Source organism: Triturus cristatus, chromosome 10 (assembly GCF_964204655.1).
Source record: "Triturus cristatus chromosome 10, aTriCri1.1, whole genome shotgun sequence".
Taxonomy (NCBI): domain Eukaryota; kingdom Metazoa; phylum Chordata; class Amphibia; order Caudata; family Salamandridae; genus Triturus; species Triturus cristatus.
Genome location: NC_140593.1, coordinates 552,545,387 through 552,568,290, shown reverse-complemented (window position 1 = coordinate 552,568,290; position 22,904 = coordinate 552,545,387). Strand labels below are relative to the sequence as shown.

General features: G+C 48.3%; 1 protein-coding gene across 1 annotated transcript in view; it reads left to right on the top strand.

The window, feature by feature from the left end:
• The first annotated feature begins 5,792 nt into the window (after nt 1-5,792).
• LOC146789707 (chymotrypsin-like elastase family member 1) overlaps nt 5,793-22,904 on the top strand; it is an 81,407-nt gene continuing 64,295 nt past the window's right edge. The window contains exons 1-2 of the mRNA XM_085631179.1: nt 5,793-5,896; nt 6,578-6,684. Of these exons, the coding sequence (XP_085487305.1) occupies nt 6,659-6,684 (26 nt within the window). The 5' untranslated portion in view covers nt 5,793-5,896; nt 6,578-6,658. The remainder of the gene's footprint in view (nt 5,897-6,577; nt 6,685-22,904) is intronic.

Genomic DNA, 22,904 nt, shown 5'->3' with positions numbered 1-22,904 from the left:
GGGCTACGGCCAAGTCCTTGGGCCTCTCGGCCCCGCGGTCGCAAACTTCCGCCTTTCGCCCCTTTCGGGGCCAAGGAAGGGGTGCCTCCTCACGTGCGCCTAGCCACCAGCCGCAGAACCAACCTGCGCGCGGTCGCGGACGTGGTTTCCGCCGAGGCGGTTCTGGAGGACGACGCGGTCAGCCCACATCCACCCCGGCAGCATCCGCCTCAAAGCCTTCCTAGTCCGAGCTTTCAGGCCCATTCCACGCCAGTGGGCGGCAGAGTTCGCCATCACCTGCTCCACTGGCGGTCCATCACATCGGACAGGTGGGTGCTGCAAATCGTCCGAAGGGGCTACTCCCTCCCCTTCGAGACGACCCCTCCAGCCATGCCACCGCAGCACCACCGTATCTCGGGGGATCATTTGAATCTTCTCCACGAGGAATATTTCGGCCCTCTTGGCCAAGGGGGCCGTCGAGCGCGTTCCGAGCCCAGAAGTAGGTCGTGGTTGTTATTCCCACTACTTTCTGGTTCCCAAGAAGGGCAAAGGGGGCCTACGCCCTATCTTGGACCTCCGGAACGTCAATGCCTTCCTCCGGAAGGAAAGGTTCAAGATGTTAACTTTGGCTCAGGTTCTAGCTGCCCTAGACCCTGGAGACTGGATGGTAGCGTTGGACTTGCAGGACGCATATTTCCACATCCCCGTCCTGCCGGCCCACCGGCGTTACCTGCGGTTCACGGTGGGCCAAGAGCACTTTCAGTTTACCGTGCTCCCCTTCGGCCTCACCAGTGCCCCTTGGGTTTTCACGAAAGTGATGGCGGTGGTCGCAGCTCATCTGCGCAGATCAGGGGTTCCAGTCTTCCCCTATCTCGACGACTGGTTGTTGAAGGTGGGCTCGCCCCAGGCAGTCGTCTCCCACCTCCAGACTACGGCGGATCTCCTGCATTTGCTGGGATTTTCCATCAACGTGCCGAAGTCACACCTGAGTCCCTCTCAGAAGCTCCTCTTCATCGGAGCGGTTCTAGATTCGGCGCAGTTCCGGGTCTATCCACCGGAACAGCGGGTCCGGGATATTCGGGCCGTGATTCCCATCTTTCGGCCTCTATCCTGGGTTTCGGTCAGGCTAGTGTTGCGGCTTCTGGGGCTGATGGCCTCCTGCATCCTACTAGTGCATCACGCCAGGCGGCGCATGCGGGCTCTGCAGTGGGACCTGAAGTTTCAGTGGGCCCAGCATCACCGCAACCTGTCCGACCATGTCTTGATCTCGGAGGGCACTGCACAGCAGTTGCAGTGGTGGCTCACGGACCGCGATTGGGTCAAGGGCAAGAGCCTCTCCCTTCCCCAACCGGAGCATGTCGTCGTGACGGATGCGTCCCTCCTGGGATGGGGTGGCCATATGGGAGAGGCGGAGATCAGAGGCCTCTGGTCTCTGGCGGAGTCTCGTCTCCACATCAACCTGTTGGAGTTGAGAGCGATCCGGCTTGCACTGAAAGCCTTCCTTCCCTCTGTCCGGGGAAGTGTCGTGCAGGTGTTCACGGACAACACCACCGCCATGTGGTATTGCAACAAACAGGGCGGGGTGGGGTCGTGGACCCTTTGTCAGGAGGCTCTGCGCCTCTGGACATGGCTGGAACACCAGGGCGTCACCCTGGTGGTTCAACATCTGGCAGGCTCTCTGAACGCCAGAGCGGACGAACTCAGCCGCCGGTGCATGATGGATCACGAATGGCGTCTGAACTCCGAAGTGGCGCAAGGTCTCTTTCAGCAGTGGGGAGAGCCTTGGTTAGATCTATTCGCCACCGAAGAGAATGCGCAATGTCAGCAGTTCTGCGCGTTGGAATTTCCAAGGCGGCACTCGCTCGGCGACGCTTTTCGTCACGAGTGGAGTTGCGGTCTGTTGTACGCCTTTCCGCCTATACCACTTCTGCCCAGAGTGCTGAAGAAGATCAGGCACGACCGGGCCCAAGTCATCTTGGTGGCTCCGGATTGGGCACGAAGGTACTGGTATCCCGAGCTACTCAGTATGTTGACAGATCCTCCGATACGTCTGCCCCTTCGGGAGGATCTTCTGTCGCAGCAGCAGGGGACGGTCCTCCACCCGAACCTGTCCAGCCTCCACCTCCATGCGTGGAGATTGAGCGTCGGCAGTTGATGCCATTTGACTTGCCTCCTGAAGTCTGTGATATCATTCTGGCAGCCAGGCGTCCCTCCACAAAGACGGTATACGCCTGCCGGTGGAACAAATTTGTGGCATGGTGCACAGCAAAGGCTGTGGATCCCCTTTCCGCCCCTCTTTCTGAGGTTCTCCTCTTTCTTCTTTCTTTGGCCCGGCAGGGCTCTGCCCTGGGCACCTTGAAAGGTTATCTTGCTGCCATCTCTGCCTTCTTGCGGCTTCCTGATCAGCCTTCTCTTTTCAAGTCCCCTGTAGTTACACGCTTTCTAAAAGGCATTACTCACACGTTCCCTCCTGTCCCTTTTGTAATGCCTCAGTGGGACTTGAATCTTGTTCTCACATTTCTAATGTGCGCTCCCTTTGAGCCTCTTCATAATTGTGCTCTTCGTCTGCTGATGCTTAAGACTGCTTTTCTGGTAGCCATCACCTCGGCTAGACGGGTGAGTGAGCTCCAGGCTTTATCATCAAAGCCTCCTTTTCTCTCTGTTCATCCGGACATGGTTGTCCTTCGGCCTCGTCCCTCCTTTCTTCCGAAAGTGGTGACCCCCTTTCATCTTGGGCAGTCTGTCACCTTGCCCACCTTCTTTCCGCCTCCGCATCCTTCCAAAGAGGAAGAGAGGCTCCACCGTCTGGACCCAAAACGTGCGCTCTCCTTTTATCTGGACCGCACAAAGCAGTTCCGGGTGGACGACCAACTTTTCGTTGGATACGTGGGTGCTAAGAAGGGGAAAGCTGTGCACAAACGGACTATCTTTCGGTGGGTCGTTTTGTGCATCAAAATTTGTTACTCCTTAGCAAAAAAGGACCCTCCTGTTGGGCTGCGCGCCCATTCTACTCGGGCCACGGCGGTTACTAATGCTTTGGGACGGGGTGTCCCTTTGCAGGACGTCTGTCAGGCGGCAACGTGGGCTTCGCTACACACGTTTGCCAGGCATTATTGCCTTGACAGCCAAGTCCGGAGGGATGGCTTCTTTGGCCGTTCTGTCCTCCAGGACTTTCTGGTGTGATCTTGGTTCGCAGACCCACCACCGGGGATAGTATTGCTTGGGTATCTATTCTAAGGTGAGGAATCTAACTAACGTGTTTCTTTCAGATGAACAAGTTACTTACCTTCGGTAACGATGTATCTGTAAGAAACATTAGTTAGATTCCTCACCGACCCACCCATCCTCCCCGTTCTGCGAACTGACATCTAGGGTTAAGGTTATCCTTTTCAGGCCCCTAGATTTTCTTTTTGGCACCAGTGTCGGTCTTTGCATGGCTCTGCGTTCCTGGCGCGGAAAGCTATGTACAAAAACTGACGTCAGCGCGCGAGGGCGGCGTCTAAGTACTCCGATGCCGTCATTCCGGTGCACGACGCCGACGACGGACGCGGAGCCGCAGACGACGCCTAGCGACGCGCAAGGGGTATTGCTGACGAAAAATCTTCCGGATCCAGTCTGACACCTGGGGATATTCTAAGGTGAGGAATCTAACTAACTAATGTTTCTTACAGATACATCGTTACCGAAGGTAAGTAACTTGTTCTTCAGATCCAATGAGTCAGTCTAGCATGTCTGTCTTGGGTGCAGAAAACATACCACATAAGAGAGAGGCATCAGATGAACCCACGTGCACACCAAAGCTGGCGCTACAGCTGATTTGTAGACACCCTGATTCTTCCTTTGGGTCCTTTTCCTACTGCATAGAACGTCTCAGCGATTCAGTCTACAGATTTGGTTGTGGGCACTCCTATTCTGTTCTCGTGCACCACAGCCAGCCCATTGACAGCGATGGCAGCTCCAGTTCAGTGCCCTGGGATCCCAGCTTTCAGGACCAGGCCGATCCAAGTTCTCTTCTACTGAGTCCATATCCTATCCAATGCCATCACATTAGAGACCTCATTTATGTTCACTTTCCTGGTAAGTGCACCCTGCTGTGCTGCCACATAATTTTAACCTTTCCATCTACTACACATTTTAGATCATGAATTTACCAGCCAGCAGTCCTCTTCTGAGCAGACAGACCATTATTTTCTTTCTAAAGGTTGGTGAGACATCTCACCATCTCATCGCCCTATAGTTCTTTGACTGGGGTTTCACTTCAGCCTCTCTGGAGGGTTAGAGGATTGCTGATAAACATTTGGTCCAAAGCTAGCATGCAGATGGGGGTCCACACACAACAGTTCTTGCTTCATGCCAGATCTATGGGATTGGTACCCCAACATAACCCTGAAATCTAAATATCTTTTGGACATCTTGTTTCTGACCTAGAGTGGTCGTCCGGTGTCATCTCTTTACAGATCACTGTGTGGAGAGTACCCAAAACGAAAACTGTCCATTAAATTTAAATGGAATGGAGTTTGCGGGGAGCCAGTGAGTCTCTGATAATGTATGGCCTAAGATAATTACTTCTACTAAGATGACATCCAGTAATGCTTGAATTCATCTCACACACTTTAAACATCTTCAGAGGTTTTACCTTACACCCATCAATCGCCTAAAATCAACCGTGCTGTCTCAGGGAGCTGTCCCAGATGTTCACCTGAATAAGGAGATTTTCTGCATAAGGTTTGAATGTGCAGAATTGTCAATGTTTTGGTAATGTCTGATGGGACAACTGTAGAACGTTTTATGAGAAGTTTGATTGGTTTAGAAACTAAGCAGTATGAGTAAAAAAATGCATGTCCTGTTGTCTAATAGTCTTGGATCTTTTACTTGCCAAGAGGTGTACTGCAATCCATTGGCTGCTGGCTCGAAGCTCTGTGTATGATTTTTGATGTAAGGATATGAGCGAATGATCACTGGCTTAAAAATGTGACTGTCCGTTACCCAATTAGACCCTCTGCTAGAAGGCGGCCTGGAGTGTTGGAGAGATTTGTGCAGGTGTCTAGGTACCACTGAGTACTCTGAATACTCTCATTAAGGGTACATGCATGGACCTTGTACTTCTAGATGGGTACTGTGAAATTCACCTAAAAAGTTACTTAAGTCCTCATTTTTGGATTTTTGAGATAGCAATGCTGTAATTGCTGATTCAGTTATGGAAGCATAAACTGTATTGTTTTATTGCCTATCCATTTGAAAATCTGTGAATAAAAATATTATTTAAAAAATATATATATATATTGGTCCAAGTTGTTCCATGAGATCCGTGATCTTGTTCCCTTTTGGCCTCAGATCTTCATGTCTTCACAAAGTGGCAATCCTGGGGGTGAGACTCAGAATTTCATGTGACCCTCTACAAGTGAGGGAGAGGACTGACTATAAACACCGTCTCAGTAGCTTCTGTAGAAGATGCTCAAGGTGGTATCTGAGGTGTGCAGCAGGCACTCTAATGTCAGTGGGTATCTTTTTATTAGTGGTTATCATCGGTCAGATGTCAAGAGTATCACAATTCTCCCATTCTGTTGCTCCACATGCTGATTCCAGATATTTAAACTGTAAATCTATGGTTGAATGACTTTACAATATTGTTCTTCATGATAACTAAAACTTATTATTATACATCAAGTAAATACTTACACAAGTCTAGGCAAAGCTCATGTATCTTGTGATGTCCATTTAACATTGACCATCTATAGATTGAGAAAGGTTTCCTGACATAGCTTCAAAATAAAACTGAACATGTTACTTATCTGCATTTTCCTTTGCAATAGGTCTTATTTCTGGTCACATTCACAGCCACGACGTCCACAATGACATCCAAGCGGACCATGTGATTGGTGGAAATGAAGTTGGGAGGAACGGTTAAAAATAGCAGGTAAGCACACCGGAGGTATTTCTAAGCGAGAGAGCTGGTGGGCATTTTGGATTGCCTCTGGGTGCACAAGGTTGATGAGTTCTGACTTGAAGGCATCTAAGCATTGGTTTGTGGCTGCTCAAGGTCTGGTTGGCAGGCACCATATCTGAGAGGGGTGGGCTGATGTTCACCTGTGAAATATCCAAACAGGATATCCTGATTCAATCCCCAGTTTGACTGAGGAGGGCCATCAGGCGATGATCTAGGTAGACTACTTCCTCCCTTGGGTCTTTTTATGTAGCACAAACATAGCCCAGAGGCATCAGAGCGCTTTACATGAACATCAGATTTTATTACAGATTTTAATTTTAAGGAACTGGAAGATTAAGTGATTTGCCCAGAATCATATGCTGTTAAACCTGAGCTGGGGCTCAAACCAGGTTCGCTAGTTACTAGGTCAACAGCTCTGTCTGTTAGACTACAGTTCCTCCCCAATATGATAGTGAGAAAATATTTAAATGATAAGGATGCTCTGTAAAACAAGTGTCCACATAGTGATGCAAGCAGTGAAGAGTTGTATGACAAATCCTATGATATATTGTGTTCTGGTTTCAACACAGGTTGTTTATTCTGTTAAGTTGACAAGTGGCTACTGTGCAATATTGCTTTGTGTTTCAAAACATGCTATATCTTTCAATACAGGTCTCCCTCCAAATAGCCGATGATTTTAATCCTGAGTACTGGTCTCACATCTGTGGTGGATCACTCAGTCGAAACTGGGTCATGTCCGCTGCCCACTGTGTTGGCTTGTAAGTCATAGATTTTGAAAACTTTCTTTGTGCTTGATGCTGCTGATTTATGTTGCTAAGAAGTGCATTTGTTTCTATCGCAAAAGGTATTGAAATGTTCCCTTTTCTCCTTGCAAATAGCGCTTGCCGCTGCTTTGCATTATTGCATCGGGGAGGGGGGTGGTGACATGGTTCTGAAACACCATATTTTTACGCAAAGTCCAATCTACCAAGAGATTGAGAAAATAATTACGCCTCCTTGAAACCTGCACTAATTTGGAAATATTTTATTATACAATGTGTGTAATGTATTAGAACATGTCTCAGGATAGGATTTTGTAGTTGAAGCATATGCTCTCAGTACAAATTCTGTGTTCAACATCAATCACACACACCTGCACCATGGGGCAAATGCTGGGTGTGGCACTAGGCAGCCAGTTGGTGTACCAATGCAGATGACAGCAGCAGTAGGCTATTGTCAATAAATATAACTCTGTGCGTCTTCCACTTGCACAACACAGTCCAGTAATTGTGGTTGCTGCTCTGCATTTTCACTAACAATGGATACATTTGCTCCCACATGTATTCACTGCTTGATTGATTCCAAGTCATCATCTTTTATAAACTTTTTAATCTTGCTCCACATCATCAACATCTCACTCAACGATAACTTGTGACATTTTGGCCACTCGTGTTCTCGCTCACTACATTCTTGTTCTGAGTTTATACCTCCTAAACTCTTGGCTTTGTAGAAGTCCTGACCACATTGTGAATTTGAACCCCTCTGTCTGATTATCTTTCAAGGCTAAGGACACCCTCAGAGGTTTCCTAGATACATAAATGGTTTTTGTTGTACTCTCTAAATTTCATGAGCTATTTCTTCCTCACTCTCGTCCTTTGGAATTGAGTTCATCAACACTTTTACCACAAAGGCTTTTATATCCAGTCCATCTGATCCACAGGGATCATTTTCATGTGCAAAATGTTAGGCCTTGTGTGATTTTCCGTGGTCAGTGCGTCTTTTTACCAGTAGCAACTCGTTGCCTTGAATGTTTACAACAGCTAGGGGCATTGGCTTCAATCTTAGTTTCAGCCTTAGTTGTGACACCTCTAAATTGGGAATCTTCAGGTATAAATAATACAGATTCTTGTCTATGAACACACATGCCACATCTTTCTGATGTTGCTCAGTCCAATCAAATCTAGATTTAATTTCTCCATATCTCCTTCTGAGCCCTCTCACTGGCTTACTCAAGCAACACCTCTCTTCCCTTGTTGGTCTCTCCTCTTACTGCATCAGGCCCAACTACACCAAAGCTCTCCTCATTCTCATCAAGGCTTGCAGCGTCACCCATTACACGAATCTTATGTCGACCTTAGCCCCAGTGTCGACACCCACCTTCAGCATAGCTTCAAGTATACTTATGTGGTTTGGGAGTGAAATTATAAAGGATATAATAGGTGTCACAGTGTGTGAGTGGGCCATTTATCATCTCAACCCCATTACCAACATTTGTGGATTTATCATCGTACAGTGTTGTGCTCTCCTCGAACCCCATTCCTGCTTTTCATAATTACGCTTTAGTCAGACTGTTTTCTAGAATACTGAATGGTGTAGTCTGTAAATAATGAGCTTTTAAATGTTGTCTGAGTATCCTCTATTCCTTCTGTTGCCTTCAAGAGGCTTAAATAAACAAAGTGATGGGGAAGATATTACAGTTGTCAATGCTGAACTCCAAATGCTTCTTTGGGCCCCCTCTATCTGATGAGAAGCTCTTTGTAGTTGGTCCTGGTTTAAATGGCACACCTCCTCCAGCCTCCAAACTCTCTTTGGGGTGAGAGGTGTAGTCCGTCTCTTTAGCTTTTCCTCCAAAATTGAGGCAAAGCCTGCATCCACCCTCTCCCCCTGCATGGGGATCTTGGTCTTCGAGATGCTTAGATGCAAAGGGCGGGGATGGGGAAAGGTTATAAATTGTATTCTTGGAAATATCGCCAAAATGCAAGGCTGGATAATCCCTTCCTGGTCGAGCAAACTGAAAAAAGTTGACTAAAGTGTTGCAAGATGGTATGATAAAAACGTCAGCCAGGGAAGAGAGGTAAGTTTTCGGGAGGCGATGAAAAGCAATGATTTTATGGCAAATGGATGCTGGGTTGAGAAAGGCTTCAGAAGGTGAGATGGTATTCTGAGGAAGATAGCCGCAGGGTGGAGTAAGACTTCAGAAGTAAAGGACATGACTTGAGTAAAATGGCCACGGGCAGGGAAAGCACACAGCTTAGAAAAATGGCCACAGGCTGCAGTAAAAACTCTGAATATGAGAGAAGCAGCAGAATAGAAGATGGTTTCTGAAAGCAAGGAAAGAGCGGTTCCTTAAGCAGTTAGGGCTTCAGACTGTGATGAGCTCGTCCACACCCCAGGCCTGGTAGTTACCATCGACAGGTACCATTGGATGATAATTGGCAACTTCCGGGATTTCAGCTCCTTCATTATGAAAAGCAGTGGTTCCGTCTCTCCTTCCAATTCTACCATCACAGGAGCGTGCATTGCGATCTGAAGAGTATGTTTTTACAGAAATCGGGCACGCTCGTACTTGGTCATGTAGTTGGTTTTGATTTGCTTCGCAGGAGAAAGTCCACCAACAATGTTTGTTAGTCTTGTACAGTGGAACCACATTTTTATACTAGATACATTTACAACAGCAACATTAGAGGCTAGCAAAGTAAGACATTTTGAATAAGCAGAAAGGCTAGATGACACCTTGTCTTGAATATGGTGGATAGAACCAACAGCATAATCAAGACAATTCATAGAGAGGATGGGGTACATTGGCAGAATACCAGGGAGAGATAATAGAATTTTTCAAGCCCATCTACTAAGCTCTATCCAGAAATGAGTTAATGTGTAAGGTCTAGTCTTTTGGTAGTTTATCAGCAGATGTGGATCTCATGGCTTTAACCTTGGATGACGTTACAAAAGAATGATATCCCTGAGCAAGAAGTAACAGAGTCCATAAAAATGCAGGCATCAGGCAAGGACACAGGTCAAGATGGTCTGCTCTCAGAACTTCATAAATTAATGACTGACTAGATAGTGACTTGGTTAACTATTAATTGGAAGTCTCATTCTTGCCCTAGATCTAGTTTGGAGGCAGTTATATGCTTTACACCGAAACCAGGTAAAGATATATTGAAAACTCTCTCATGTCATAACTCTGACCATACAATCTTTGAGTATATTGACCAAAGCTCACTGGTCCTTTCATTAGTCTCTGAAAATCAGAAGGCGTCTGAATGAATGAACCTGGAAAATGATAGCCACAATTGATATTACTGTTCCCTTTTTCCATGGGGTGCTCCCCAGTAGGCCTTTCTACTTTATTACAATCCCTGCCTTCTTACCAACCATGGTTGGGCCCGCCTACCTTCGTACCCCATTTTCTTCACTTTTCAATAAAGGTTGCAGTATTTGGTGTGTCCACAATGAAGCAGATTGGCACCCTCTTATTAAAGGGGTTCGGGGATAATATTATGGGATTCCTCAGACTCGCATAATATCTGGAAGCATGGAAATACCCATGTACTGTAGAATTCGAAAGGGATATGTGGGCATGTGTTAAGTCCTTGAGGTAAACTTTCAATAGAAAACGTCCCCATCTTTCTCTGGTAGGTCAGTGTTGTTCTGTTGCTTCTGATTGTTTTATAACTGTTGGGTTTGTGGTCTCAGAGGGCCCCTGTGTTTGAGCATCAGCAAGCACAATTCAGAAAATTCATAAACACATAGTTATAGAAAAAGAAGTAGAGTTTGAAAGATGTGGGTATTAGAAAAACTTTTAAAAAGCTACTTCTACATCTAGAGGACTCTAAGAAAGAAAGCAGTAGTTTTACTACAGTGTATTCTTTTTTTTTTAAATGTGTTACCGTGGGGGACACATTGGTTTGCCACCATTCCATATATCCAACATGGCTTTAAAAATGTGATTGTTTTCATTTAAATGATAACAAGAGTTACATTTTTTCTACTTGGACATTTGTGGGAAATGTTTTAATTTACTTTCAAATATTGCCATTTTGAGTCAAATATTTGATTGTGTTACATTTAAGTGAAAACTTAGAGAGGGCTGGCCTCAAGAAGACTGTCCAACAGCTATATAGTATTCAGGATACATAAGTATGATACTCTGAACCAGGCCCTGTGAAACAAAGAAGAGAGGGGAAAGGAAACTGACAACACTGGATTTTATCAGCACCACACCAAAAATAGAATGCAGAATCAATCTCATTTGAAAGATTAGGAAAATGCTATACCAGATGCCAGATAAATTAAACGTATGACCCACGGCCTAGAGGCTACACGGCAGGTCCACCTGCAGGCTGAATCCAGAATTCTTTGGAAAAAGAAGTGGTAAAGTTAAAGAACAGAATTAAGTTCTAACAGCAACAAAATGGCTTGCTTAAGGGAAGCTACCCGCAAGGGTATGAGGAAATTGACAACATGAGCAAACAGGGAGTCAGGCACAAACTGAAGCACAGAGCGAGAAGCCTCCCAACAAGCAGTTACCAGCTAAAGTTCAACTGCAGACCTTGGCTTCTTGTACTACCCAGTTACACAGATCTCGGACACCATCTTGGAATGGGCCTTACCTGCATCAGGGAAACCACAGCTCACCACCATCTTGGATTGGGAAGTATACAGAGTACTACCTGGTAAACCCCTAGTCTCCACTTTCACTGACCTCAAAGATGCCATGATGTGATGCACCTCAATGCCAATACACCTTTCTCCTGAAGCTATGTAAACTTCGGAAAGGCTGGTAATGTTGCCCCAGAATCCCACAGGAGGCCATCATGCTAACTTCTTTGTCAACTCATCTACCCATTCAGATTTAACCTGGGTGAGACCTGACTATAAAACCACTAAATAGATCACTGATGTATCTTATTATGATTGCCCTCCATCTAAATTTGGGAACCTCGTAGGTTTCCACTTTGTGTTGTGAATATTGCAGGTAATTTTATTTCTTTCCCCTCTTTGTTTTTTGGTATCCCACTGCAAGGCAGGCGGGCATTTCATGCACTTTCTGGTTATTACATAGAACTCTGTTCTTTCCCATGGAGTTTTTGCCGTCCCTGCTATTTGTGTAAATTATAGGGCAACACCTAGCTCTATTTCTCGCTATTCTAGGTAATCCTGTTACTTTCACTTCTCCATTATCCAAGTATAGTGAACTAGTAGTGTCCTATTCTTCTGTCTACCCCTACTGTCTGCAACGCATGAGGCAGTTCATACAATAACTAAGAGGAACGCCTGAAGTTCTCACTGTAAGTTTGTCAAAAATCCTGATTTGACCCTAAGCAGGTGATAGCCGCTTACTCAAGATGAAGCGTTTGTGGGAAAACCTAAAATGCCTAAATTGTTCCGGCACACAATTCCTCTGTGAAAATCTGGTGACATTTATCAAGGTGAAAGTACTAAGAATGGGAGAAATTCAGCAGAAACTGGTACACAAAGACCGATTGCTTAAGTTATACTTCTTTTCGAGGTGCAAATCCTGTAATGATGCAGTAACATGTAACAACAAACACTGCAGCATTGGTAATTTCCAGTACTTTTTTACTGCATCATTGTATCAGGTCTTTCCTAACCTAGACCCTGAGATGTTGCAACAAAAGAAGCACAATTATTGAATAGATTCATGAATATGAATTTAAACACTACCTACACTGAAAGATTATGATGTAAGAAAGGGAAATAAGTAATTTGTTCTAATCAAACAGTGAAAAAAATACGATTAGTTTACATTGAGTAGTTCTAAAAGCAATTTAGTTGAAAAACAATTTAGACTGCGAGGATAAGAAAGTCAATTTTTTTTATAATTAACACCTTTTCCATTTAAACCCAATCTCATCACAATGAAGAATGGTCTCTATGAACTAAAGGGGAGGACTAAAGCAGCGGCAAAGGTGGGTGGATGCGATCTCATGCTATGGGCTGCATGAGTTTATCAAAAAAATATGAATTCAATCGAGATGCAAGTTTGAAAAAAATGATCCAAACTTATTGTACTTACAATTTAAAGTCACTATTTTGAGGTTATAAATTTTTTCATTCAAAATATGTGATTTGAATTGAATAGTTTTGACTTATCGTAGAATTGACCAAGTGGCCTCTAGATCCACGATATTAAGGAAGAACTAGATCAAATGGAATGAATGATAGGGGTTGAACGGTATAAACTAATGTAGTGATATTACCCTTCAAGTGTTATTAAACCATTCTCTGGTCTAGTAGTAGTGTGTTGCTGCCGAAATACTGTACGACATCTCATGTGCACATACAATAACAGATACATGCTTTGCAAAGATGTTCAGGCGGCCAGAGACTAACACTTGAAATAGCATTAGGGCTATTAGTTTCTATTCATAAGAAACTCTCATAGCCTTATCCTAGCCTCTATTTCTCTACCCCTGTTGCATTTGGACCATGTAATCATGGGTAGGATTTGCCAATAATCTTTTTTGTGCCAGAACTAAGTAATTCTGAAATAAATGTAATTTTAGTAGAATATAAAAGTGAAGAGCAGTGTAAAAATCTTCCTCAGCTAATATTAGTTAAGAAAACTGATCTGGTAATGTGTGATTTGGATAAATTCACAGAACTGCGGTCAATTTCTTTAGTTACTGTCTTAAAGTTCAGTATGTTTTTGCACATATGTACCACAAGAATGAACCTCATGCTACTTAGGACGTTATTCTTTTGGCTCAGTCATTAAATCATCGAAAAACCATTGCATAAGTGATGATCTTCATTTTTGAGATTTTGACACTGTTGCAACCCATTCGTCGAAGCCAAAGGGCTAAAATGATTGTAGTCTCTTTTTTTATAGTGTGAAAAGACAATATTGCTAGCATGATGAGATTTCATAAGTATCTTTTATTGGGTCACTCACTCCACAGTCACCTGAGATATGAAGGATCTTTTTTCACCCCCTCTTACCTAATGAATTAGATGAAATTGCAAAATAATAAATGGATTTGGTCCAAAGAATGTCCTCCTCCTCACTGGTTCACCCTGCAAATGGTCAGCCAATGGGAGTACAAGCACAGCGAATTAGAGAGGGAGAGCGCATGCAAGGCAGCTTTTGCACACATTAGGGCTACGTTTGAGCCCATTGCTCACCAGACTGAGCCAGGACATATTTCCCACTTTCGACAATACATCTATACCTTAGCTGGTGCCTCATAGACACACATTCTGCATGCAAGGCTTGGAAACTGCTTTTCCACTGCCAGTCTAGGCATTGGGAAAGCTTCACTCTCTCACTAATCTTTGTTTTTGTTATTAGTAAAGGGGAGAGGGCTGTGCGGACCCCCTCCCTGGGCCATTATCTGACCCCGGAGACCCCATCCCTGGGGTCACATTAGATTTTTACAGGGAAGGGGCATGTGGCTCCACTCCCTGAGCCACTAACCCGCTTCAGGGACCCCATCCCGCATCACACGATAAAAAAGAGGCATGCAGGACCCCTCACCAGGCACCCCATCCCCAAGGGCTGCAACACACTTAAAAATGCTGTGGGTTCCCTGGTCTTTCCTAGGATACCTACGGCAATTGCAGCGTCGGCTGGCTCCTCTGCCTGCAACCATCCCTGGTGCAGCGAGAGCTGGCTAAATTTTTTGCTCCTGCCTAGATGGAAGAAGCTTTTCTCTGCAACCCCGGGAGGGAGCTAACCTTTATTCCCTGCCCCCAAGAGCGCGGGCAAGGGGTTGAAGTTCTTGCAGGCAAGAAACAGAAGCATCCTAGGTGATGGGATCCCCAGGATACTGCTGCCATTGGGCTCTGGGGAATGGGGACTCCAGGGCCACTGCATGGTTCGGCGAGGGGGAGCCCACGCACCATCACGCAAAAAATGTTATGGGTCCAGAGATGGGTTCCTGGGCCCTTACATGGCCTGGGGAGTAGGGCACAATGACACCCCCCCCCGCCCCAAAAAAAAATAACGCAGCCTTGGGAGATGTAGTCTCTGGGGTCCTTGCAAGCCTCAGGGAGGGGGTCCACATGACTCCACCCCCTCCCCCCACAAAATAACTTCATCCCTGGGGGATAGGTCTACGGTGTCTCAGGGTACCTTCTGAAGGGTCAGAGAGGGGACCGCATGGCCCCCTCTCAATTAAAAAAGTTAGCCGACCCAGGGGATGGGGTGCTTGGGGCCCTCCTTTGGCTTGGGAAGAGGGGCCACATGCCATTTTGCCAGAGTATTATCAAAAAGGGAGGGGTTTGGCACAAAGGATTAGAGGGTAGGTAGGGCCTGTTATACTGCATAAGAAAAAAATTACCTATACCTCTGGTGATTTCAACACTTATTCATATGAAGTAAGATAAACGAAAATTAATACGTTTACCTAAGCAGTAATTTCTGCCTTTTATTTATTGTTTGTAATAAAAATTTATATCTTTGATCACAAAAAGAACACATAATGAACTACACGAAATACCACATTAGTACTTACACAATGAAAATGAACAAGGTGAGAGATGTATTTTGACATACAATTACAAATAAACTCATAATAATCAAACATTGAAACAACCAAATACAATGTCACAAAGAGCAATCATTATATGCACAATACGAAATACAAAGTTGTCATACAAATTGATAGATTAAACAAATAACGCCCTTATATTTGGAATCAATCAAATCCTCTGAGATATCAGGGACACAAGGGGGTATATTTGCAATATTTAACCAAGGAGTTGAGATCCTTTGTCTGCCGACGCGTTTCGAGTGCCGGTTAAATCAATTGCCGCACTCTCATCAGGGCTGGATTAATCTTTCTCACAAACAGACTGATTGTGACAGAGGGGAGTGGGGAAGGGAAAAAAAGAATTTGAATTTTTATTAAACAAGGCGCTTCCCAAAGCCCTAATTCTTTCTCTATCTGCACAAATTGGTGGTCACATACCTGCATTATGCCGGTTAGATGTAACCATCAGCAATATGTAACAAGCGGTGGTTGCCAAACTGCAATAAAATACATTATGAATAATTTAGCTCATGGGGTGTAATTCTTTTGTCTAATAGCTATGTCTGGGGACAAGGAGGAAAAGAAAAAAGTTACCTGGCTTTCAATATTGCGTGGCCAAGACGATTTATAAGCAATAGACAGCAATTGCAGATCTTTGCTTCTGCAAGAAAAATAGTGCATGTAGTTTCGCAGTGTCTATTTAAATGAGTTTAAAACGTGACAACTGAGCACAAATTATTTACTCACTCAGGGAAAGGGGCCCAAAGGCGTGGCCCCACAGAGGAAGTGTTGTAACAAATATCTGAAAGAAACACGTTAGTTAGATTCCTCACCTTAGAATATCCCCAGGCGTCAGACTGGATCCGGAAGATTTTTCGCCAGCAATACCCCTTGCGCGTCGCTAGGCGTCGTCTGCGGCTCAGCGTTCGGCGTCGTGCGCCGGGATGACGTCGTCGGAGTACTTAGACGCCGCCCTCGCGCGCTGACGTCAGTTCTTCTTTTTTCCGCGCCAGTAAGCGCAGATCCGGGAGAGCTACCCCTTTAGTCAATTTTTGACTAACTTTTTGATCCTTTTTGATCCTGTCATATCGACACCGGTGCCGGTAGGATGCCTGGGTTTAAAGCCTGTACGGACTGTAACCGATTGAGGTCGGTTACGGACCATCACCGCTGGTGCCTGTACTGTTTGGGCCTCGATCACGACGCGGAGTCGTGCTCGGACTGTAAGGCCCTGACCTCGAAGGCTAGACGGGAGCGGTCCCGTAAGCTCCTCGAGATTCGCCACTCGGCTCCGCGCGCCTCTCGATCCCGGTCCAGGAGGAGGTCCAAGGATCGGTCGCGGAGCCACAGCCGACGTCACCATCGGTCGTCGGGATCAAAGTCTTCGGGTAAGTCGAAGCATTCCAAGAAGTCCAAGAGGCGACATCGCTCTTCGGACTCCCCTCGCCGGTCACGCGACTCGGCTGAGGGTCAGGGTGGTTCCACCCCCGCGGCTCCGTCGGAGCCGCAGGCGCCGCGTCCGTCCCCATACCCTCCGGTCCCTGGGACTCACGCGACGTCGGCGGAGATCAGTGCCTACCTCTCGGCCATGAGGAACTTGACTCCGCCGTCGGCGCCCGCTGGTGCGCCTTCGGGCCCCGCGGACCCGACTGGGCTGCCTTGCCAGCCGGCGGCTCCGGCCCCGGCGCCGTTGACGGCTCCGGCCTCGACGCCGCAAGCGCCCGAGGGACCCGTTCTCGGGTCCCCGTCGACGCCGGTCAACCTCGTCACGCCTCCTCCACCGGCGTCGACTCCAGTTCCACCCCCGACGCCGACCCCGATCGACGTCGTGCCCCAGTTCAGTCCCGCTCCGGGCCCGGCGCCGGTTCGGCGTCGATGGACGCCGAGATCGGCGCCGCTAGAGACACATTTTGTCTACCGCCCGGCTCCGTTACTTTCTCCTCTACACCAGGAGTCGGATGATGGGGACTACTGGGAGGGATCCGAGGATCCTATGGCCCATCAGGCCCAACTGTCCCAGGACTGGGCAGATGAACTGGGGGAGGCCAGTGGTCTGGATACCTCGCCAGACACTGGATTCATCTCTCCTCCGACTGTGGCTTCGGAGGAGGGTGCTGCTTTCTCCGTGGTGCTGCGCAAGGCAGCCGCAGCCCTTGGGCTCGAGCTGCCTGCCGTGGCTGTGAGGACGAACGTCCTCACTGAGGTGCTTCAGTCTGCAGCAAGCTCCACTGAGCCTCTGCTGCCGTTCAATGAGGCCCTCACTGACGTTCTCCAGGGCACCTGGTCCAAGCCCTCCACAGTTCCTCCTGTGGACAGGAACGTTGCCAGGCGCCACCGCCCTGCTCCGGGCGACCCCAGTTTTCTGTCCCAACACCCTACCCCTGAGAGTCTGGTTATCCAGGCCTCCACCTCCCAATCCTCTTTCCCGACCGCCCCGCCGGACCGGGATTCCAAGAGACTGGAGCAGTTTGGCAAGAAACTGTTCTCTTCCCTTAGTTTGGGCCTGCGGTCTTTGAACACCGCTTGTCTCTTGGACCGTTATTCCCACTCTCTGTGGGATGCGGTGGAGGACGCGCTGCCCCTGTGTCCGGAGGAGGTCCGGACACGTCTTACCCAGGCTCTGGCCGATGGGAGGGATGCAGCGCGACATGCAATACGTTGTGGGCTTGACACCACGGACTCGCTGGGTAGGGCCATTTCTACCACTGTGGCGCTTCGACGTCACGCCTGGCTGCGGTCCACGTCGTTTTCCGGCGATGTCCAGAGCACTCTCATGGACATGCCGTTTGATGGCACTCGCCTGTTTGGCGAGAAGGCGGACAGTGCGCTGAACCGCTTTAAGGACTCACGGGCTACGGCCAAGTCCTTGGGCCTCTCGGCTCCGCGGTCGCAATCTTCCGCTTTTCGCCCCTTTCGTGGCCAAGGAAGGGGTGCCTCCTCACGTGCGCCTAGCCACCAGCCGCAGAACCAACCTGCGCGTGGTCGCGGACGTGGTTTCCGCCGAGGCGGATCTGGAGGACGACGAGGTCAGCCCACATCCACCCCGGCAGCATCCGCCTCAAAGCCTTCCTAGTCCGAGCTTTCAGGCCCATTCCACGCCAGTGGGCGGCAGAGTTCGCCATCACCTGCTCCACTGGCGGTCCATCACATGGGACAGGTGGGTGCTGCAAATCGTCCGAAGGGGCTACTCCCTCCCCTTCGAGACGACCCCTCCAGCCATGCCACCGCAGCACCACCGTATCTCGGGGGATCATTTGCATCTTCTCCACGAGGAGGTTTCCGCCCTCTTGGCCAAGGGGGCCGTCGAGCGCGTTCCGAGCCCAGAAGTAGGTCGTGGTTGTTATTCCCACTACTTTCTGGTTCCCAAGAAGGGCAAGGGGGGCCTACGCCCTATCTTGGACCTTCGGAACGTCAATGCCTTCCTCCGGAAGGAACGGTTCAAGATGTTGACTTTGGCTCAGGTTCTAGCTGCCCTAGACCCCGGAGATTGGATGGTAGCGTTGGACTTGCAGGACGCCTATTTCCACATCCCCGTCCTGCCGGCCCACCGGCGTTACCTGCGGTTCACGGTGGGCCAAGAGCACTTTCAGTTTACCGTGCTCCCCTTCGGCCTCACCAGTGCCCCTCGGGTGTTCACGAAAGTGATGGCGGTGGTCGCAGCTCATCTGCGCAGATCAGGGGTTCCAGTCTTCCCCTATCTCGACGACTGGTTGTTGAAGGCGGGCTCGCCCCAGACAGTCGTCTCCCACCTCCAGACTACGGCGGATCTCCTGCATTTGCTGGGGTTTTCCATCAACGTGCCGAAGTCACACCTGAGTCCCTCTCAGAAGCTCCTTTTCATCGGAGCAGTTCTCGATTCGGCGCAGTTCCGGGTCTATCCACCGGAACAGCGGGTCCGGGATATACAGGCCCTGATTCCCATCTTTCGGCCTCTATCCTGGGTTTCGGTCAGGCTAGTGTTGCGGCTGCTGGGGCTGATGGCCTCCTGCATCCTACTAGTGCATCACGCCAGGTGGCGCATGCGGGCTCTGCAGTGGGACCTGAAGTTTCAGTGGGCCCAGCATCACGGCAACCTGTCCGACCATGTCTTGATCTCGGAGGGCACTGCACAGCAGTTGCAGTGGTGGCTCACGGACCGCGATTGGGTCATGGGCAGGAGCCTCTCCCTTCCCCAACCGGAGCATGTCGTAGTGACGGATGCGTCCCTCCTGGGATGGGGTGGCCATATGGGAGAGGCGGAGATCAGAGGCCTCTGGTCTCCGGCGGAGTCTCGTCTCCACATCAACCTGTTGGAGTTGAGAGCGATCCGACTTGCACTGAAAGCCTTTCTTCCCTCTGTCAGGGGCAGTGTCGTGCAGGTGTTCACGGACAACACCACCGCCATGTGGTATTGCAACAAACAGGGCGGGGTGGGGTCGTGGACCCTTTGTCAGGAGGCCCTGCGCCTCTGGACGTGGCTGGAACACCAGGGCGTCACCCTAGTGGTTCAACATCTGGCGGGCTCTCTGAACGCCAGAGCGGACGAACTCAGCCGCCGGTGCATGATGGATCACGAATGGCGTCTGAACTCCGAAGTGGCGCAAGGTCTCTTTCAGCAGTGGGGAGAGCCTTGGTTAGATCTATTCGCCACCGAAGAGAACGCGCAATGTCAGCAGTTCTGCGCGTTGGAATTTCCAAGGCGGCACTCGCTCGGTGACGCTTTTCGTCACGAGTGGAGTTGCGGTCTGTTGTACGCCTTTCCGCCTATACCACTTCTGCCCAGAGTGCTGAAGAAGATCAGGCACGACCGGGCCCAAGTCATCTTGGTGGCTCCGGATTGGGCACGAAGATACTGGTATCCCGAGCTACTCAGTATGTTGACCGATCCCCCGATACGTCTGCCCCTTCGGGAGGATCTTCTGTCGCAGCAGCAGGGGACGGTCCTCCACCCGAACCTGTCCAGCCTCCACCTCCATGCGTGGAGATTGAGCGGCGGCAGTTGATGCCATTTGACTTGCCTCCTGAAGTCTGTGATATCATTCTGGCAGCCAGGCGTCCCTCCGCAAAGACGGTATACGCCTGCCGGTGGAACAAATTTGTGGCATGGTGCACAGCAAAGGCTGTGGATCCCCTTTCCGCCCCTCTTTCTGAGGTTCTCCTCTTTCTTCTTTCTTTGGCCCGGCAGGGCTCTGCCCTGGGCACCCTGAAAGGTTATCTTGCTGCCATCTCCGCCTTCTTGCGGCTTCCTGATCAGCCTTCTCTCTTCAAGTCCCCTGTGGTTACACGCTTTCTAAAAGGCATTACTCACACGTTCCCTCCTGTCCCTTTTGTAATGCCTCAGTGGGACTTGAATCTTGTCTTGACATTCCTGATGTGCGCTCCCTTCGAGCCTCTTCACAATTGTCCTCTTCGTCTTCTGACTCTTAAGACTGCTTTTCTGGTAGCCATCACCTCGGCTAGACGGGTGAGTGAGCTCCAGGCTTTGTCTTCGAAGCCTCCCTTTCTGTCTGTTCATCCGGACAAGGTTGTCCTTCGGCCTCGTCCCTCCTTTCTTCCGAAAGTGGTGACTCCATTTCATCTTGGGCAGTCTGTCACCTTGCCCACCTTCTTTCCGCCTCCGCATCCTTCCAAAGAGGAAGAGAGGCTCCACCGTCTGGACCCAAAACGTGCGCTCTCCTTTTATTTGGACCGCACAAAGCAGTTCCGGGTGGACGACCAACTTTTCGTTGGATACGTGGGTGCTAAGAAGGGGAAAGCTGTGCACAAACGGACCGTCTCTCGGTGGGTCGTTTTGTGCATCAAAATGTGTTACTCTTTGGCTAAAAAGGACCCTCCTGTTGGGCTGCGCGCCCACTCCACTCGGGCCACAGCGGCTACTACTGCTTTGGGACGGGGTGTCCCTTTGCAGGACATCTGTCAGGCGGCGACGTGGGCTTCGCTACACACGTTTGCCAGGCATTATTGCCTTGACAGCCAAGTCCGGAGGGATGGCTTCTTTGGCCGTTCTGTCCTCCAGGAGTTTCTGGTGTGATCTTGGTTCGCAGACCCACCACCGGGGATGGTATTGCTTGGGTATCTATTCTAAGGTGAGGAATCTAACTAACGTGTTTCTTTCAGATGAACAAGTTACTTACCTTCGGTAACGATGTATCTGTAAGAAACATTAGTTAGTTAGATTCCTCACCGACCCACCCATCCTCCCCGTTCTGCGAACTGACATCTAGGGTTAAGGTTGTCCTTTCAGGCCCCTAGATTTTATTTTTGGCACCAGTGTCGGTCTTTGCATGGCTCTGCGTTCCTGGCACGGAAGGCTATGTACAAGAACTGACGTCAGCGCGCGAGGGCGGCGTCTAAGTACTCCGACGTCATCCCGGCGCACGACGCCGACGACGGACGCGGAGCCGCAGACGACGACTAGCGACGCGCAAGGGGTATTGCTGACGAAAAATCTTCCGGATCCAGTCTGACGCCTGGGGATATTCTAAGGTGAGGAATCTAACTAACTAATGTTTCTTACAGATACATCGTTACCGAAGGTAAGTAACTTGTTCAACGGTCCTTCGCTCTCTTTAAAAATAGTTCGTGGCTGCAAGGGCAAAAAGATATAAGGTTGTGTAAAAACCATTTTTGGCTACAAGCACTTGGATTCAAGTGCAAACTATGTTTTGCTCACCTAATAAAGCTTCAGGCTCAAGGTTTCAAATGGGAATCTGCCTCCATTGTTGCTAGCAGCTCGCCGAGCTGATTGACACATCATGTGATGGTGCATCAGTGTCACATGATGCGATTCTGACCAATCACAGGACGGAATGATCTATTGCATTTACAGTGACTTCTGGGAGATGTAGTTTATTGAAGTCATGTGTTTCAATTCATTTGCCCAAGGAAAAACTTTTCAATATCACAGGTCGGTTGTGTTTTCCAACATATCGATATTGATCCCATTTTTACTTTATTAGAGAGATACAAGTCCTGAAGCTGACAACAGCGCCATATACTTGATTACAGCTCATGAGCCTTCTAAGCTCTGTTTAGCTCGCTCATGCAGTTGAGGCCCTGGTTGATGCTATCGAATTTCATAATTAAATATGCCTCTTTCCGCAGTAGAGCGGTCTCAATACATGTAGATTTTGAGTCAATCCATGCAAGAACTGTCCAACGCAGTTCATTTTCGCTGTGTTCCACAGCTAGAAAGTGTTCTACCATAGGCGCTGTCAGGACTTTTCTCCTAATTCGAGATTTGTGCTGTGTAATTCTCACATTAACCTGTTGGCTTGTCTTTCCAATATATATTTTATTGCAAGAGCATACCACTGCATAAATGATGTTCTTAGTCTTACAATTTGTAAAACTTTCATGTCTCCATTTTACTCCATTGTGTTCAAATGAACTTCCTTCTATAGTAGCTGGGCAGGCGACACAATTCCCACACTTGTGCCCACAAATGGGTTTTAAATTCCACTTGGTGATCAAGTCACTCTTTGGTTTAGGAATGTAGCTGTCTGCTCTTATCTGCTGGCCAATGCTGGGATTCTTGCGCATGGCGAAAATGGGTTTAGCTAAGGGATGTTCCAAACTTTCAAGCAAATGCCAGTTCCTTAAGATGATTTGTCTGAATTTATTGGTATGGGTCCCATATGTTGTAACACATACGAGTTTGTCCATTTCTATCTCTTCCTTTTTCTGTAACAAATTTTCCCTAGGGGTGAACTTTGCTCTTTTTTTGGAATGCTTAAGAA